This window comes from Podarcis raffonei, chromosome 8 (assembly GCF_027172205.1).
Source record: "Podarcis raffonei isolate rPodRaf1 chromosome 8, rPodRaf1.pri, whole genome shotgun sequence".
Classification (NCBI taxonomy): domain Eukaryota; kingdom Metazoa; phylum Chordata; class Lepidosauria; order Squamata; family Lacertidae; genus Podarcis; species Podarcis raffonei.
Window position 1 is genome coordinate 91,002,132 of NC_070609.1, and position 18,173 is coordinate 91,020,304.

Consider the following 18,173-nt stretch of genomic DNA (forward strand, 5'->3'; position numbering starts at 1 on the left):
CCACCATATTGCTGGGTGGAGAAGCGACGTGGCTGAAAACCTCTGGGGCAGAAGCCATCCTCTGGCTCAATGCACTGGAGCCCCATTCGCCTCTGCCAGCCTCCTTCTGCTGCTGCCAAAGGCTCACAGATAAACTACTGAGGTCTGGTAGAAGGTAGGGAAGGGAAGAGGTTACAGGAATTTGAAAGCCAAGATTCTCTGTGGCTGAAGAGTTCATGTTACAGGTACAGGAGGAGAAGGATGGAAATAGCTGCCAGATAGGATGATATTTAATCTCGTTGAGACGCTATTCCCACTGCCCAAGCGCTCAAGGTTACATAAACACTCCAGGATTCTGCTTCAGGAAGTGCAGCCATTGGGCGTTTTGGGGAGGGGGAGAAGAAAGCTGCTTTTTAATTTGTCAAAAGTTGATGCAAAAGCTAGTTGAGGAAATGCATGAAATCAGAGAGTTGGTTCAATTTTGTGATGGGTGACAGGAGAGAGGATATTTCAAATATAAAAGGCTTCCATTGCTTACATATCTAAAAATATTGATAGGGATGTTGACAAAGATATTTTCCATACGGTAAGATTAATAGGATACCGTGGTAACTGCATTGATTATTGATCAGATGTGTGTGTGTGTGTGTGTGTGTGTGTGTGTGTGTGTGTATCTATAAATCTCTATCTATATAGACACACTCTTGGTAGTGTGATGTGTGAACAGTGTTATTATTTAGTGTTTGGTCACAAGAAATATTTCTTTAAAAGGAAACACTAAGTTGATTCAAAAGTTCAAGTGGGGAGACAGGTGAGCTCATTTCCCTTTGCTGATCTCAGTGGCCAAGGGCACAGCGAGATCCCTCTGCTCGATAAACAGTATCCCGTTACAGGACAGCGCTGGATCAGCCAAGCCAGCAAGAGTTCATTCACCTGCTGCAACCCCCTGATGGGATAAGATGCCATCGCTGGCCAGTCCTGCCCTCTCCCAGCTTCCGTAAGGAGATCCAGTTGGACCTCTTTGTAAAATAATGAATGAGCAATGAAGCTGAAAGCATAAAAGAGAACAGTCCAGCCTCCTTGGCCATTTCATGTTCTGATCTTGCCCTATTTGAAGAGCCAGATTAGATGCAACACAAGAGATAAATGAAACAGCTCCTTCTCCAGCCTGGTGCTCTCCAGATGTCTGGGACTAGAACTCCCATCAGCCACAGCCAGCACACGCTGATGCAGCAGAGCTCCTTTTGCAAACTGATGAGCTGGTACAGTCCAAAAGGGCAAACTTCGCCATTTTGAGTCTGCAGGCTGTAACTCATCTGGAAGGGTGGGGATGTGGTTATAGAATCATAGAATCATAGAGTTGGAAGAGACCACAAGGGCCATCGAGTCCAACCCCCTGCCAAGCAGGAAACACCATCAGAGCACTCCTGACATATGGTTGTCAAGCCTCTGCTTAAAGACCTCCAAAGGAGGAGACTCCACCACACTCCTTGGCAGCAAATTCCACTGTCGAACAGCTCTTACTGTCAGGAAGTTCTTCCTAATGTTTAGGTGGAATCTTCTTTCTTGTAGTTTGGATCCATTGCTCCGTGTCCGCTTCTCTGGAGCAGCAGAAAACAACCTTTCTCCCTCCTCTATGTGACATCCTTTTATACATTTGAACATGGCTATCATATCACCCCTTAACCTCCTCTTCTCCAGGCTAAACATGCCCAGCTCCCTTAGCCGTTCCTCATAAGGCATCGTTTCCAGGCCTTTGACCATTTTGGTTGCCCTCCTCTGGACACGTTCCAGTTTGTCAGTGTCCTTCTTGAACTGTGGTGCCCAGAACTGGACACAGTACTCCAGGTGAGGTCTGACCAGAGCAGAATACAGTGGCACTATTACTTCCCTTGATCTAGATGCTATACTCCTATTGATGCAGCCCAGAATTGCATTGGCTTTTTTAGCTGCCGCGTCACACTGTTGGCTCATGTCTAGTTTGTGGTCAACCAAGACTCCTAGATCCTTTTCACATGTAGTGCTCTCAAGCCAGGTGTCACCCATCTTGTATTTGTGCCTCTCATTTTTTTTGCCCAAGTGCAATACTTTACATTTCTCCCTGTTAAAATTCATCTTGTTTGTTTTGGCCCAGTTCTCTAATCTGTCAAGGTCGTTTTGAAGTGTGATCCTGTCCTCTGGGGTGTTAGCCATGCCTCCCAGTTTGGTGTCATCTGCAAATTTGATCGGGATGCCCTTGAGTCCATCATCCAAGTCGTTGATAAAGATGTTGAATAAGACCGGGCCCTAGACAGAACCCTGTGGCACCCCACTAGTCACTCTTCTCCAGGATGAAGAGGAACCATTGATGAGCACCCTTTGGGTTCGGTCAGTCAGCCAGTTACAAATCCACTGAGTGGCAGCATAGTCAAGATCGCATTTTACCAGCTTCTTTACAAGAATATCATGGGGCACCTTGTCAAATGCCTTGCTGAAATCAAGGTAGGCTACATCCACTGCGTTCCCTTCATCTACCAGGCTTGTAATTCTGTCAAAAAACGAGATCAGGTTAGTCTGACATTACTTATTTTTCAGAAATCCATGCTACTGGTGATCACAGCATTCCTTTCTAGGTGCTCACAGACTGTTTGCTTAATGATCTGCTCCAGAATCTTCCCTGGTATTGATGTCAGACTGACTGGGCGGTAATTATTTGGGTCCTCTCTTTTCCCCTTTTTGAAAATAGGGACAACATTTGCCCTCCTCCAGTCTGCCGGGACTTCGCCTGTTCTCCAGGAATTCTCAAAGATGACTGCCAGTGGTTCTGAAATCACATCTGCCAGTTCTTTTAATACTCTTGGATGCAGTTCATCTGGCCCTGGAGACTTGAATACATCTAGACTAGCCAAGTATTCTTGTACTATCTCCTTATTTATTCTGGGCTGTGTTTCCTCTGCTGAATCATTTGCTCCAAATTCTTCAGGTCGGGCATTGTTTTCTTTATTGGAGAAGACTGAGGCAAAGAAGGCATTGAGGAGTTCAGCCCTTTCTGTGTCCCGTTTGCATTTCACCATCTTCTCCTCTGAGTGACCCCACTGTTTCTTTGTTCTTCCTTTTGCTACGAACATACCCATAAAAGCCTTTTTTGTTGCTTTTAACCTCTCTAGCAAGCCTGAGTTCATTCTGTGCTTTAGCTTTTCTGACTTTGTGTCTACACGTGCTGGCTATTTGTTTGAATTCCTCTTTGGTGGTTTCCCCCCTTTTCCATTTTTTGTACACATCCTTTTTTAATCTTAACTCCGTTAAAAGTTCTTTAGATAGCCACCCTGGCTTCTTTAGGCACCTTCCATGTTTCCGTCTCATTGGTATTGCCTGAAGTTGTGCTTTTACTATCTCCCTCTTAACAAACTCCCAGCCATCATAAACTCCCTTTCCTTTTAGTATTACTGTCCATGGGATCTCACTCAGCACTTCCCTAAGTTTTATGAAGTCGGCTTTCTTAAAGTCGAGAAATTGAGTCCTAGTATGATTGGCTGCTCCTTTTCGCTGTATAGTAAATTTCAGAAGAGCATGATCACTCGCGCCTAATGATCCTTCTACTTCTACCCCACTAACCAGGTCATCAACATTGGTTAGGACCAGATCTAAAATGGCTGTTCCTCTTGTTGCTTCTCCCACTTTCTGGACAATGAAGTTGTCTGCAAGGCCAGTGAGGAATCTGTTTGACCTTATGCTCTTGGCTGAGTTTGACATCCAGCAAATATCTGGGTAATTGAAGTCCCCCATTACTACTATCTCCCTTCCTTTTGGATGCTTGGCCATCTGTTCCAGGAAGGCATCATCTATGTCCTCCGTTTGGCTTGGGGATCTATAGTAAATTCCCACAATGAGGTCACTGTTACTCTTCTCTCCCTTAATTTTGACCCATGCTCTCACTTTGGCTTTGAGGTTCTAAATCTTGGATCTCTTCACAGGTATACACATCCCTGACATATAACGCCACTCCTCCTCCTTTCTTGTCTGGTCTGTTTCTCTGAAATAGATTGTATCCCTCCATTATTACATTCCAATCGTGGGACTTATCCCACCAGGTTTCAGTGATGCCTATTACGTCATATTTAGTTTGCTGTACCAAGAGCTCAAGCTCATCTTGTTTATTTCCCATGCTTTGCGAATTAGTGTACAGACATTGAAGTCCATTAATCATTCCCCCGTGTCTCTTATTTAAGGATTTTTTCCTCCCACCACTAGGTCTGCGTGCTGTTTGCTCCATTCGGTCTATGACATTTGGATGATCATCTTCATCAATTGATAGACTCCTACCTTCAGGAGCACTGTCTCCCTCCCCCACATTAGTCAGTTTAAAGCCCTCCTGATGAGGTTTCTGAGATTTTTGGCAAAAACATTCCTCCCAACCGTTGTGAGGTGCAGCCCATCGCTTGCCAGAAGTCCATCTTCAAGAAACTGCAGTCCGTGATCTAAGAATCCAAACCGTTCCTGTTTACACCATTTGCGAAGCCAGTTGTTCACTTCCACTATTTTTCCCTCTCTCCCTGGGCCACGTCGTTCAACTGGGAGGACAGATGAGATGACAATTTGTGCATTTAATTGCTTCAATTTCCTGTCCAGAGCCTCGTAATCTCTTTTGATCTTCTGGAGGCTATTGCTTGCAGTGTCATTGGTTCCCACATGAACCAAGAGGAAGGGGTATTTGTCAGTGGGTTTTATGATTCCTTGCACTCGTTCAGTTACATCTTGGATCTTAGCCCCGGGGAGACAGCACACTTCCCGAGACATCTTGTCAGGCCCACAGATCACTGCTTCTGTTCCCCTCAGTAGGGAATCCCCTATCACCACTACACGCCTCCTCTTAGGTCTGGTCGGGGTTATTCCGTGAGCTGTCCGTTCCAAGGTCGCCTGCACGTTCCCTGAGGACTGCCTTTGCTGCTCATCTTCATATACCTGATCGACTGTAATGAGGGAGAGATCCTCAAATGGAGTCTGCTCTTCGTCTTCCATGCTAGGGGAAAGGACCTCAAAGCGATTGCGTATTTCTAAACAATCAGAGCGAACCCTGGGCCTCCTACTTCTTTGAGTCACGTTTCTCCATATATCTGGCTCCTGTGTTGGTGAACTAGCCTCCTTCTCAGGGGAGTCCCCTGTCTCCTCCTTGGTGGAGACGGTGTGCTCTGTTGCTTCCAAGAAGAGCTCCAGCTCTCTAATTCTTTGGAGCGTAGCTACACGTTCCTCCAGTTGCTGGACTTTGTCTTTTAAGAGGGCAATCAACATGCAATTGCTGCAGGTAAAGCTGCCTGCAACCTTTGGCAAGATGGCAAACATTGCGCAGGAACCACAGGCGACTGCAGCTGTTCCCTCACCCTCCATCTTGAGAACGTGTCGTTGGGGGTGACTACAGCGGTCTTCCATCATAAAAAGCATGAAGACAGGACAAATAAATCCCCCCAAAAAAACCCTAGGTCTCCCCCAACAAACGTTTGAGACTAGCTCCCCTAAATCTAAAGATGGAGCCCTACAAGCTCTGATAAGCTCCTCCCACAGCTAATCACCTGCCTCAACAGAAACCCCGCCCCCTCTTACCTTTGCACAGGGAGAGCAGCTAATCAGCCACAAGAAACTCACACAAGAAAACCTTTTCTTCCTTCTTCAGCCGCTGCCCTACAAGCTCTGATAAGCTCCTCCCACAGCTAATCACCTACCTCAACAGAAGCCCTGCCCCCTCTGAGCTTTGCACAGGGAGAGCAGCTAATCAGCCACAAGCAACTCACACAAGAAAACCCTTTTTTTTCCTTCTTCAGCCGCTGCCCTACAAGCTCAAGGTTGTTTGTTAAGAGCTGGAATTCATGTTTTGGATAGCCTATGCTTTTCTTTAGGTGTGTACTGTTATTGGGTGTCTCTGATGGAGCTGAATAAGGAATTACATGTGAATAAGCTTCTGGTGAGAAGAAAGTTCTAAAGGGGAAATAAAATGCATACTATTGATCCAGGCTTAGTCATCCTTACTTCCTCCCATTATAAATCAATGGGTTTAAGTGAGCCCTGTTATTTTCTATGAGTCTTCTCTAAGCAGGACTACACTAGCGGCCAAAATTGTGGAAACTTTTTGGAGAAAGTGTATTTCCAAGGTTGGATGGCTCACAACACCACTTTTTTTTGGAGCAATACCATAGAATTATACATCAATGGAAAGACAATTTAGTGAAGAATGTAATGCAACTATGTTTGTTCAATTATCAAAAGTTATAGCCAAATAACCAGAAAAAGAAGTGTTTAGAGAGCCAATCGGGTGCCATCTTGTTTTGCCAATGATGGCTCACAACACCACTTTTTTGGGAGTAATACCATAAAATGATATATCAATGGAAAGAAAGATAATTTAATGAAGAATGTAGTGCAATAACTTTTATGAAGGATTATTTATTACAACATAAATAAGGAGGACATTTGTCAGTATGTTATGTGATTGCTATCAGGTTAGTTGGGTTTTTTTTCTCTTTCATTTAGTGAGCTTGTAAAACATAATAAAATTAAAGAAATGGTGTAAAGAGTTGACTAGTCACCCAGAAGGTGATGTAGAATAGTACTATTAAGTGAAGAAGGGTACAGTTATGAAGAAATTAGAAGAAAAATTGGTGGAAACTTAACCAAAGGTCGAAACAAAATAAAAAATCCCTTCCAGTAGCACCTTAGAGACCAACTAAGTTTGTTATTGGTATGAGCTTTCGTGTGCATGCACCCTTCTTCAGATATTTTCCCAGAGCCCCAAATCCAGGGATAGATGCCGTAAGCCGATTGAAGGAGCTTGATTGAGGAAGCCCACCTGCCTAACACCTGAGCAATGGCCATTCCCAAGATCCAGCTGCTTTTAGGGGTGGGAGTAGCCCTCCCATACCCCACAAACTCTCTTTCAGCAACCACAGGGACCCCAGCATAATCCCAGAGTCACAGCCACAGCCCCCTCTTACTTTGGTGGCTCCAAAATCTAGGCCAGGCCTTGAAGAGGAGCAATTAGAACTGCGAGACTGCTTATACCTCCTACACAGATACAGCTCAAAAGTAGACTTGGTTCACACATGCCTTTGTAATACCAGAGGACATTAGCAGGACGGTGGAAATGCTTGCTTAAGAGAACACCTCGTCTCCTCAACAATCAGCTCCCTACTCCAGAAGCTTCCTCAAGTCCTCGTTCTTGTCAGGAACCAAATCGCAGGCGCGACGCAGGTTCTTGTCCTGCAGGCGTCTCAGGTCAGAGTTGCGCTCCAGGAAGAGGAGGCAGAGGTTTCCGTGTCCATTCTCGGCTGCCTGCAGGGAGGGAGGGAGGGAGGGGTCCTCAGGCAAGCTGAGAGCAAAGGGTTGTCCCTTGTTTATTGCATTTATAGCCCTACCTTCTTTCTTCTAAGGAGCTCAAGGTGGAGTACACAGTTCCCCCGCCTGCACAGTTAATCCCCACAACAACCCCGTGAGGGAGGTCAGGCCGAGAGACAGCGACTGACTCCAAGATCATCCGGTGAGCACCATGGCCAAGTGGGGATTTCAACCCTGATCTCCCAGGTCCTAGTCCAACATGCTCTAAAAACTGTACTACTCTATACCACCTTGGCCTCCCACGGACCAGCCAGACTCACAGGACGGTCCTCACGGGAGGGAGGGGCCAATGAGAGCAAGGGAAGGACATTGCATCCCCTCCCCGCCCCCCCCAAATAAGGAAAGCCCACAGCCCATTAGGAACTGGAGGGGCAGGGACTCTGCCTTCCTCAGGGCTTGTCTGGAATCAGCCCTGGGACTGTGACCCTCCTTGCAGAAGGCTTGCCTGAACAGAGAGACGTGTGGGCGACTTTTGCATGGCCAGAAGGCAGCTGACTGGAGAAAGGGAAGAGTCCCTTGTGTTGCTCTACCCACTCTGGCCCCACCCATACAACCGTGTGACCCTCCTCCAGGCAAAGGTGTCTTGGTGCATCACTACACATTTGCCTACGAATGAATGAAACGGCCAAGGAGCCACTCGGTACGCCACACCTTGTGCAAGCAGGTCTTCCCGTCGTCGTCGGTGGCTGCTGGATCAGCCCCGTAGGTCAGCAGGAGCTCAGCCACCTCCGTGTGCCCACAGTAAGAGGCTCGGTGGAGAGGGGTGGCCCCGCCATGGGTCTGAGCGCTGCAGGCAGCTCCGCTCTCCAGGAGGAATCGGCAGACGTCATAATGGCCATTGCGGCTGGCGTAGTGCTGCAAGGCAGAAAACGAGGCATCTTGGGGTGGTCTGGGCCATTTCAGGCAAGCCACCTTCCCTTGCCCCACACTTGATGTAAGATGTGGGGCAGCCGAAGATGCAGCTGGATTGAAAGGGCCTTGGCAGCCACCTGCAATCATGGGGCTTGCAACATGCCATGCACAAGTGCCTGCAGAGCCCCACTTCTGCCATCCCTGCCCCACACCTCCACGGCCTCCGTGTTGGGCAGGTGTGTGTGGCTTGGCTGAAACAGTCTGGTGGGTCAAATGGGGAGGGACCTGCACAGCACGATGTCTGGGGCTTTGCAAACAGAAAACAGGGGAAGCTGTCTCAACCCCCCTTGCTCAGTACTGCCTGTGCTGACTGGCAGCAGCTTTCCAGGATTCCAGATGGAGGTTTCTCCCAGTCCTACCTGCAGGGGCCAGGGACTGAGCCTGGGGCCTTCTGCATGGAAGGCAGGCGATCTGGCCCTGAGCGACGGCCCTCCCCCCTCAGCTGATCCTCAGCACTTGCAAATAACTGTGCCTTTGCGTGCATGGCTCTGCAGGCAAAAAGAGGTCACCTGACATCACTGTGATGTCACACCAGCATGAATGGAGCCCACATGACAGCAGATGCATCCTCCTTCTCATAAAAGACAGAAGGTGCAGGCACTATGCATTGTTGGGACACCTGGCAGGGGACACTAGTAGCCAACTCTCTTGTATGGTTGCATTCTCATGTATTTTTGAAATCTGACCCCCACAGTAACCTTGGACGCTTACCAAAGCTGTGTATCCAAAAGGATCTGGCTCGCTGGGATTACTGCGGTTTAGGATCTGTTTTTTGACCTTCTCAAGGTCTCCATTCAGAGCAGCACACCAAATCCCTACACATAAATAAATTTCAATTTATCTTTATATTGGCACTAGTCTGTCATTGAGCAGCCCTGTGCCTCATCACCACTCTGCCTTTACCTAACGTAATTTACCTGACTGTGGGTACAACACAAAAAGCTAACACAACAAACTATTTCTCAACTCGTGTCTCTCTGCCCTCAAGTCTTGTTTTAAACCACCACATTTTCCCTCTCTGTCCTTCCCTGTTTGCTCCACTCAAAGCTTTGCCATTGTTTAGAACCACCAGTTTCCCCTCTCAATGTCTTATCATTGCTGTTTTACTCAAACCTCTGCCATTGTTTGAAACTATCACTATTTTCTTCTCAGTGCCCCTCTCTATCTTCCAACCAGCAAGCAAGAGGCATTATCAGGGTTCAAAAATGCATTGCAGCCAAACAAGGGCGTGCAATGCAGGGCCAGTGAAGTATAGCTTGGGGAGACAGGGGGTGGTTGGGAAAGGGGAGGGGCACAGGAAGAGTCTATTTTGCAGGCCAGACAGAGAGGCTCAGACAGCTGCATTTGGCTCCTAGGGCAGAGGCCTTCCCGCCCCTGCTTTGGACCATAATAACTTTTCTTTTTTTCTCTCCTCCAGACAGGATAAGGAGGCAAAGAGAGTTTTAGTTAAAGCTCATCTCCTTATCCCCTTCTCACCCCTCCAAAGACCCACAACAGACTCAATGCCCCAGAGCTTCTGTACCTCTCTCAAAATCCATCTCCTCCAGAGTCTGGTGAACACTTGGCACGGCCACATGGTGGGAGCAACAGGAGCCATCCTTGGAGTGTCCAGGTGACAATGCCATTGTTAGCCCCTTTCAGGTTATTATTTTGGGAAGCAGCTGTAGGTCCTGCTAGAGGAAGAGGAAGGCTGTGACACAAAGCAGAAGAGAAGGCTCCTCTCTCGAGCACAATGTCCAGAAAGAACAATTCAACAATAATGAATGCTGGAACAAGCACAGGCAAAGCTTGGGGAATTGACATTTTCTAACATATAATGCCCAGCAGGTGACGGAGCACAACCTATGCTGGATCTGTCTGAACCATCTCTTAACTTAGCATCCAATTTCTACTGAAAGGAAGCAGGATGAAAGCAATTTTGTTCTGCATCTGCACTGTGTTTTTATTCTGGTCAATTGACCATCTATCCAGGAATGACCAAGGTGAGGTTTAGAGCAGGGATGCCCTCCAGATGTGGTTGGACTCAAACTCCCATCATCACCAACCACTGCTCATGCCAGCAACAGCAGGATATTAAGGCACATCCCAGATGTAGTAAATTCACCACAGCCAAGAGCAAAATGCGCCCTGAAGCTTCTCACAGGGCAAAGCCTTCAGCCATTCTATTTATCAGAGCAGGTTCAGGTTCACCCTGGTATAAGACAGCTTCGCAAAAACTCTTCCCAGAGGGGTTACTGTGTTAGTCTGCCAGAGCAAAACCAGCAAAAAGCCTCATGGCATCTGAACATTTTTTGGCATCTCTGTCTTGAGAGACAATGGGGTGCACCTCCAGGGGTGACGTCAAATCCCTGCATTAGCAGCACTGAAGTGACTTCCCTGGGGTGCCAGCCTGGGCAGTGTGTCTGCAGGTCCTGGGCTGCCCAGACAACAAGACCAACCTCGCTGGTGTGGACCAAAGGAAAGCAGAGCAATATGTTTGGCACCAGCTTGGCTGCAGGAGTTGCCAGGAGGCGGCATAAAAGGCACCATCGAGACTCCAGATTTGTGTAGCATTTACTCCTTAGCCTTTTCATCTCTCGAAGATGTCCCTTAACAGATACACCTTAAGAGATGTTCAGTATAAGGAATGTGTGACTGAGATCAGCACAAATGCCACAAACTTAGTCTGTTTTCACAGTGAATTATAAGCACCTTTGAGCTTCTTTCACATGGTATGTGCCAGAAACTGGGTTAGACAGACCAACAATCTGCTTTGATATAAACTGTTTCGTATGCATCTGGAGGGCCAGAGGTTCCACATCCCTGAATGAAAGGGATCCGACAGTGTGTGGTGGGAGAAAGGTTTCTTTCGCTGAGACTCTAGAGAGCTACTCTCAGTCAGAATTGAGCAGAAATGGGCAGAAGGTAGATCCAGGATCTACTTGTAGGCCTTTGGATGTTGGCAGAAGATTCTCTGTAACTTGAGAATCAGAAACACTGGGTTAACGGTAGCAACAAACAGCCACCCTCCCAATCGAGTCCCCTGTCCAGATGAAGAAGACTTAGGATGAAAGGAAGAGTACGTAGCTTCTTATATGACAGGACTGTCAATGGAAACAAATTCCTGGACCAAGGACATGCTCAGAGGCCCCCCATCCCTAATTCTATGTTGCCCCAACTGAATTATTCTGCATGCAGTTCCTGTTGGGGGTCCCCAGCATCTTAGTTGAAAAAACAACACAGACCCAACCAGCCTTAAGTCTGCACACCCCTTATACTTGTCCATGCAATTAACTTATTTATACAAAATATAATATCGGTTAAAAATGGTAACTGTTAACAATTGCTATAGGCCTTTTTTCTCTTTACACTTCTGGTTTTATTTTTAAGAACTTCTTATGTGTTGCATTTAAATTTCAATAAATAATAATAATAATAATAATGTCTGTGCACCCACGAAGCAGACCAGCCTTTCCCAACCAGGTGTGCTCCAGATATTGGGACTATGCCTCTCCTCAGTCCCAGCAGCAGAGCTGTCTGACGGGAGGAAGATGCCAGAGCCCCGCCGGGCCAGACCCAAGTCCGGCATCGTGTCCTGGGGGCGGCCAGCCAGGGCTCGGACCTTCCTTCCAGCCCCCGGAGCCTCGAGGGATGCTGGGGGCCAGGCGGGGGGGACCCTGCGGCCCCCAGAGGCGGCTCCCCTCCAGCGGGCCTGGCGCGGGGAGTTGTGGCTGGGAGTTGTGGTTCAGGGGCAGCCCCGGGCCGGCGGGTCCTGCCGGGGGACCAGGGCCTCTCCCCCCCCCGGTCACGTGGGCGCCGGCTGCTCTTTAGAAAAGGCATCGGCCGCCATCTTAGCTCTTACCTGCCACGGCCGCCCGTTCCGCCCAATCGGAGAGGAGCTGGGCGGGGAAAGGCAGCCAATGCGGGCGCACGAAGGGAAGAAGACCGGAAGCAGCCCGGGGGCGGGGCGAGGGTTTCCCTGCGCGCAGTAGCGGCGAGCGACCGCTAGAGGGAGCCGGCGACTCGGGAATGGTTGGCGCGCGCGCGGGATGCCGGCGGAGCACCTTGGCAAAGAATGGGAATTACGCTGGGGGTTAATGCGGTGCTTTTTCTGGGGGGATGCGTGCACACAAACATTTGAGAATCTTTGTACTTTTGTCCATTTACTGTATTTATTTTTCCCGATTTGAACTATAAAATGGTGATTTTCTTGAGTCAAAATGAGAGTACCCCTAAACATTTTTTGGAAGAAAAAAAGAAAAAAACACTGGCTTAATGTAAGCCAGGATGGAGCCCTCCTCCAGCCCTTCACTGGCATTGGTCTGCTCCCCGTGTGCTTTCCAGGTTGTTTCTGCATGTGCTTTTTGAGCATGTGCAGAGTGTCTCCTCCACTAAGCCCCCAGAGACCCACAGCCGAGGCTGGACGCCTCCGAAGACTTTTAGTCACGGCAGGAAGATCAGCCAGTCCATTTAGAAACGACACCATTTCACTTGACACTTGCTCTTGCCTTGGTCTCTTGAGGTGGGCTGGCATATGAGGATACAGTGATACCTCGGTCTAAGAACAGTCCTGTTTATGAACAATTCAGTTTACAAACTCCACAAAACCGGAAGTAGTGTCCCGGTTTGCGAACTTTACCTCGGTCTAAGAACGGAATCCAAACGGTGGAAGGGCACTGGCAGCGGGAGGCCTCATTAGGGAAAGCGCTCCTCAGTTTAAGAATGGATTCAGTATAAGAACGGACTTCAGGAACGGATTAAGTTCGTAAACCAAGATACCACTGTACTCTCCCAGAGACAGTTGCTGTTTGCTCAAACCTGGCAATTCACTCTCCCGTCTTCTGTTCCTTTTCTTAAAATGCTTAAATGCTTTCTTCTGTGTTTCCATCACTCCCTGGGTCACTACAGTGTACATAAATGCACATCCATGGAAACATTGAATGCCTGCATCATTCACCATGCGCGGTGAAAGGCGTTTGTTATAAACAGTCTGACTGGTCTTCTAGGGCAGCATCTACCAACCTGGTGCCCTCCAGATGTTCTGGAGGACAAATCCCATCGGTCCAGCCAGCAAGGCTGTTGGCAAAGGCCACTTTGAGACACCTTAAACAAAATAACGCTCCCTTGGTTATTGAGTCACAGGAGGCCAGCTCAGCAGAGAAAAGGGACATAACAGCAAACAGCAGATGTTGCAAAACCCTTCAGCTCTGCATTCTTGAAGAAGGCCTGGGTGGATACAAACGTCTCTCTCTTTTCCTCTGTAAAAACATTTGAAAGGAAGTTGCTGGCTGGCTGTGCCCCAATCAGTCCCGGTACCATGTAGCCTGGGGTTAACGGGGACATGCAATCCAAAACTCCTGGAGGGCAACAGGTTATGGGGAAAGCTGGCCTAGGCCAGTGCTTTGGAAAGTTCTTCGCTTCAGGGAAACTTTTCCACATCTATTTGTCTGCCAAGGTTCTTCTTACCATGAGCCACGGACTGGCAGCACACAGAAGAGGATTATGAGTGAAGTTCTAGGGAGCAGGCCGTCCTTTCATGTGGGATGTCAGCTGGTTATATGGGCAGGTGTTATGTACTGAGTTGAATAGGATCCAAAATGCAGCAGTATGATTGGTCTGCAGGAGCCACCCAACCCAGCTCCAGGTAGAAGTGAATCCACAACCTGATTGGCCTACAGGAGAATTCCGGAATTAGCCAATCACATGCAGCCCATTGTGTAAATAATGTATATAAAGCAGATACTTTGGGGGGACTTTCATTCATTCCTCCTCACCACTATGAGCTGAATAAAGAGCATGAAATCCACTCTTTCAGCAGGGCTGGCCCAATATGTTTGGCACCTGAGGTCAGGGCCGGCCCACCCACAGGGCAAGGTCAGGCAACCACCTCAGGCGGCTTCGCAGACGCAGCAGGTCCCAATGTAGATACTCACTGCCCCCTTGTTCCTGATGTAGATCTTCACTCACCCCTTCTTCCCTGGCAGGGAGGCGAGCACTATTTTGTGGTCTGCCTCAGATGCCAAAATACCTTGGGCCAGCCCTGCCTGAGGCAGCCACAAAATGGCACCACCATCCCACCAAAGAAGGAGGGGTGAGTGAAGATCTACATCAGGAACAAACAAGGAGTGAAGATCTACACTGGGAAGAGGGTCGGGGAATCAAATCCACCTTGTTGTTGTTTTAGTCATTTAGTCGTGTCCGCCTCTTCGTGACCCCCTGGACCAGAGCACGCCAGGCACTCCTGTCTTCCACTGCCTCCCGCAGTTTGGTCAAACTCATGCTGGTAGCTTTGAGAACACTGTCCAACCATCTTGTCCTCTGTCGTCCCCTTCTCCTTGTGCCCTCCATCTTTCCCAACATCAGGGTCTTTTCCAGGGAGTCTTCTCTTCTCATGAGGTGGCCAAAGTACTGGAGCCTCAGCTTCGCGATCTGTTCTTCCAGTGAGCACTCAGGGCTGATTTCCTGAAGAATGGATAAGTTGGATCTTCTGCAGTCTCAAGAGTCTCCTCCAGCACCAGAATTCAAAAGCATCCATTATTTGGTGATCAGCCTTCTTGATGGTCCAGCTCTCACTTCCATACATCACTACTGGATTTAAATGGGAATCAAAGGCCAGCATGCAGGTTGGGGGAAGGGCCCCACTCTGAATTTCACCAGGCGAGAGCAGAGCCAAGGAGACCCCAGAGGGAAGCCCCTGCCGCTTTGTCCCTACAGGTGGGAGGTCAGCAGTGTCTCCTATTCGCTAAGCGGCTGCTGAGGAGCGGAGGGGCCAGATGCAGCCGCCAAGGAGCACACCGCAGCCGTCTCTGTCACCAGGGCAGCAGCCGTGGGCGATGCAGTCCTGGGAGGCTGGATCTGCTGCCCCTGTGGATCCTGCTGCCCAAGGCGGTCGCCTCACCTTGCCTTATGGGTGGGTCAGCGCGGCATATGGGGCTAAGGAATAGCCCCCTGCAGACTGAGAGTGTAAACGGGAGCCATCGTTAAGGTCAAACACAATCTTTCTGCTGGCTTTGCAATGTGAATTGTACCCATGCAGTAGACTAGAAGACGGCTAGCACCCAGCCACCAGCTTCTGAGCTCAGCCTTATTTCGGCAGGAGACCCACCCTTGACCTCAAAGTAGCAGGCGGTGCTGACCAGACGCAGCCTGAAGACCTCTAATTTCAGAGAGTTTGTTTAATTAAAGCTCCAGCGTCTGGTGGTGGAGAGACGCAGGGTGCGCTTCTGCTGCGATCTGGCTCCCTGCTCTGCTAGCAGGTCATGCTCCTCCCCCAGAAAGCCAGAAACCTCTGATTGCAGCTTAGGGCAGAGGTGGTTCGAGGGTCAGGAGACCGGCTGCCTCAAGCACTGCTCAGAGTGCAACAGGAGGCTTATTCCTTCTCCCACGAGGAGGGCAGGTGAGGTAGGTGGCTGGGCACTGTGCCACCTGGCAGCCATCCAGATGCTGATCAAAGCGGGAGGCTACAGGTGCCAGGACAGCTCGGATGTTGTTGGTCCCCTCCCCCCCCAGGATGCCTTGCCCCTGGCACCCAGCCATGGTACCCACACAGAGCCAGATTACTGTGCAAAGCATTGAGGGTATTTGGCTTGCAGCTAGGACTTGTATACAAACAACAGAGGGGATGTGTGGGGTGGATTCTCGACTGCGGTGTTTATGGTGGCTGCCTCACATCTGGGGAAACCTTTTCCTCCAGAGATCTGTCTGAGTCTAAGCCCAAAAATACTTTCTGAAAAGCCTTCCTCTTTGGGCAGTCATCCAAACAGCCAGGATTAAGGTGTGAGGTGGTGACTTTAATTTAAACTCTTATTAAGTGCACTGGCTTGTGCCTTTAGGAACAGGTGAGATAAAAATGGAACTAGCTCAGTCACTAAATAAATGAGGGGAAAGCCAGTATCAGAGACTCAGAAGGCCAGAAAATTCCAGCTTCATCCAGATTTCTCCAATAACGGTGCTCCACAGCTTTGGACCAGGAACAGAGTCAAGCCCTTAGTCCCTCTAGCTCAATATTGTTCACACTGACTAGCAGAGGCTCTCTGATTTCAGAGGGGACACAATCAGGGGGTGCCATGTGGGGCTGAACCTGATGCTCATCCATTTGCCCCTTTTGCTTGGGCTCTGTGTGCTTGTGACTCACAGCTCTGCTGCCACCGTTTCTCTCGTTGGCCCCTAGAGAAACCTCCCTGCAAGTGAATCTCTAGATCCCTTACCATAGCCTATTAAACATTTGAAGGGTCTTATCCTCTCTTCCCTTAATCTTCTTTCCTCTAAGCTGAATTTACCCAATTCCTTCAAATGCTCCTCAGATGTTTTCTTAATTTTAAATCCTCTCTCAACTCTGATGCTCTCCTCAGAACTCACCCCAATTTCTCCATGCCATGGAGTCTTTGACTTTCTGGTGCCATATAACACTCTGAAATTTCATTTGCCCAGATTCTTTCTGCTTCTGCTTCTTTTAATCCACCCACTTGCCTAATTTTATGGTCACTGAGGTTGTGAGCTTCTAAAAGAAGGTTTCCCCACCCACTCCAGTCTCTGTGTTTTAGCATTTAATCAATCATCTGCTGATTATAATAATACTGCAGCATCTGAGCACAAAGTGAGATGATGAAGAGGAGTATTGCGGTCAATTGCTCCTCTTGACTAAATTGCAAAAGACACAAAACATATATTGTTTGGGGAAGCATAATGAATGCATTGTCCAAAGACTGAAAAGAAAACACCACTTTGCGTGCATGGTAGCCAGCTTTGGATTTCAAAACTACTGGAATCAGCTTCCGGGAAGAAAGTGAGCATTCCCAGTGAGGACAGTCTCTGGTGTGTTAAGGCTGGAGCCTGGAAGTATCAGGAACAGAAACATGGAGAAACTGTGAGACTCCAGATTGCTAGCCTGAAACTCCCATTTCCCCTGGAAATGAGTGTCTAACTACATCTGGAGGGACACAGATTCCCTGTTGCTAACCAAGGATAAAGGTGGAATCAGGGCAGAAGCTGATAGGTGGAGCCCAAAGGAATCTAAATGCCACTCTTCCAACCTAAACCAGCCTTTGCTGTAACTTTGTAGAGTTTGGACCACAACCCCCATCATTCCCAGCCAGCAGGGCTGTGCTTCCATCAACCCCAGCACCATACAGCTGTGCTGGCCGGGGCTTATAGGAGTTGTATTCCAAAACATCTGGAGGGCACCAAGTTGGGGAAGGCTGTTTTTGAAAATCAAACTGCGTGGCCCATTATTCTTCCGCCCACTGCAACTGTTCTCAAGTTCTTAAAAGCCTATTAAACATCCTGTTCTAAACCCACAATTTAGTGAATTAATCAATCCATCATATTGATAAATTGACCAAGGCTTTCAGACCTAATTATAAAGCTCTTTTTTAATTCTAGCTTCTTTCCTTCAAAGTGTTTGCTGGCTTTGGGCCATCTGCAGATTGGATAACTACACGCTCCACTTCTTTGCTCAATCCGTGGTTTAAAAAATTTGAACAGCACTTGAGCCAAGATAAAATCCCGAGGAGTATAATTTCATGAACTGAGGGCTTGTCTGCACCAGAGCAAAATGTGGATTTGCAACTGCCTGTCTCCCCAGTAATATAGGGGTGTCCACATGGCATTCTCCTCATTCCTATGTTGTCCTTTATCCCTTTAAATGTGGGTTTTTCCTGATCTTGGTCATTTTGGACTTCCCACATTTAAAGGGGATAAGGCCCAGGACAACACTGGACTGGGGAAGACATAATGTGGACATCCCTACAGTGATGGGGGACAGGGAGCTGCAAACCCACATTTTGTTCCAGTGTGGACAAGCCCTAAAGATTCCACTGAGGCTTCCTCCCAAGTAAGTGCCATCCTATACATGTATACTTAGAAGCATAGGTGCCATTTCTGAGGGGGCCGGGGGCCTAGGCACCCACAAAATTTCCACTGTGGCTGCTTGGTTGGGCGAC

The 18,173-nt window shown here is 48.5% G+C and overlaps 1 protein-coding gene across 9 annotated transcripts; it reads right to left on the reverse strand.

Annotated features, from left to right (window-relative positions):
* Positions 1–6,377: 6,377 nt before the first annotated feature.
* On the reverse strand, positions 6,378–13,782 carry ANKRD39 (ankyrin repeat domain 39). Of its 9 annotated transcripts, none has more exons than XM_053401553.1 (5): positions 13,699–13,782; positions 9,776–9,923; positions 8,965–9,068; positions 7,993–8,196; positions 6,378–7,278 (listed from the first exon to the last, which is right to left on the reverse strand). In XM_053401553.1, the coding sequence occupies exons 2-5, from the start codon at positions 9,876–9,878 to the stop codon at positions 7,135–7,137; spliced, it is 555 nt and encodes a 184-aa protein (XP_053257528.1). In that variant the 5' UTR covers positions 9,879–9,923; positions 13,699–13,782; the 3' UTR covers positions 6,378–7,134. The 9 variants fall into 9 exon arrangements, with proteins under 9 accessions (XP_053257528.1, XP_053257531.1, XP_053257529.1 ...); XM_053401556.1 differs by having other exon boundaries at positions 9,776–9,926; positions 13,699–13,719; XM_053401554.1 differs by lacking the exon at positions 13,699–13,782 and adding an exon at positions 12,095–12,185.
* Positions 13,783–18,173: the final 4,391 nt, after the last annotated feature.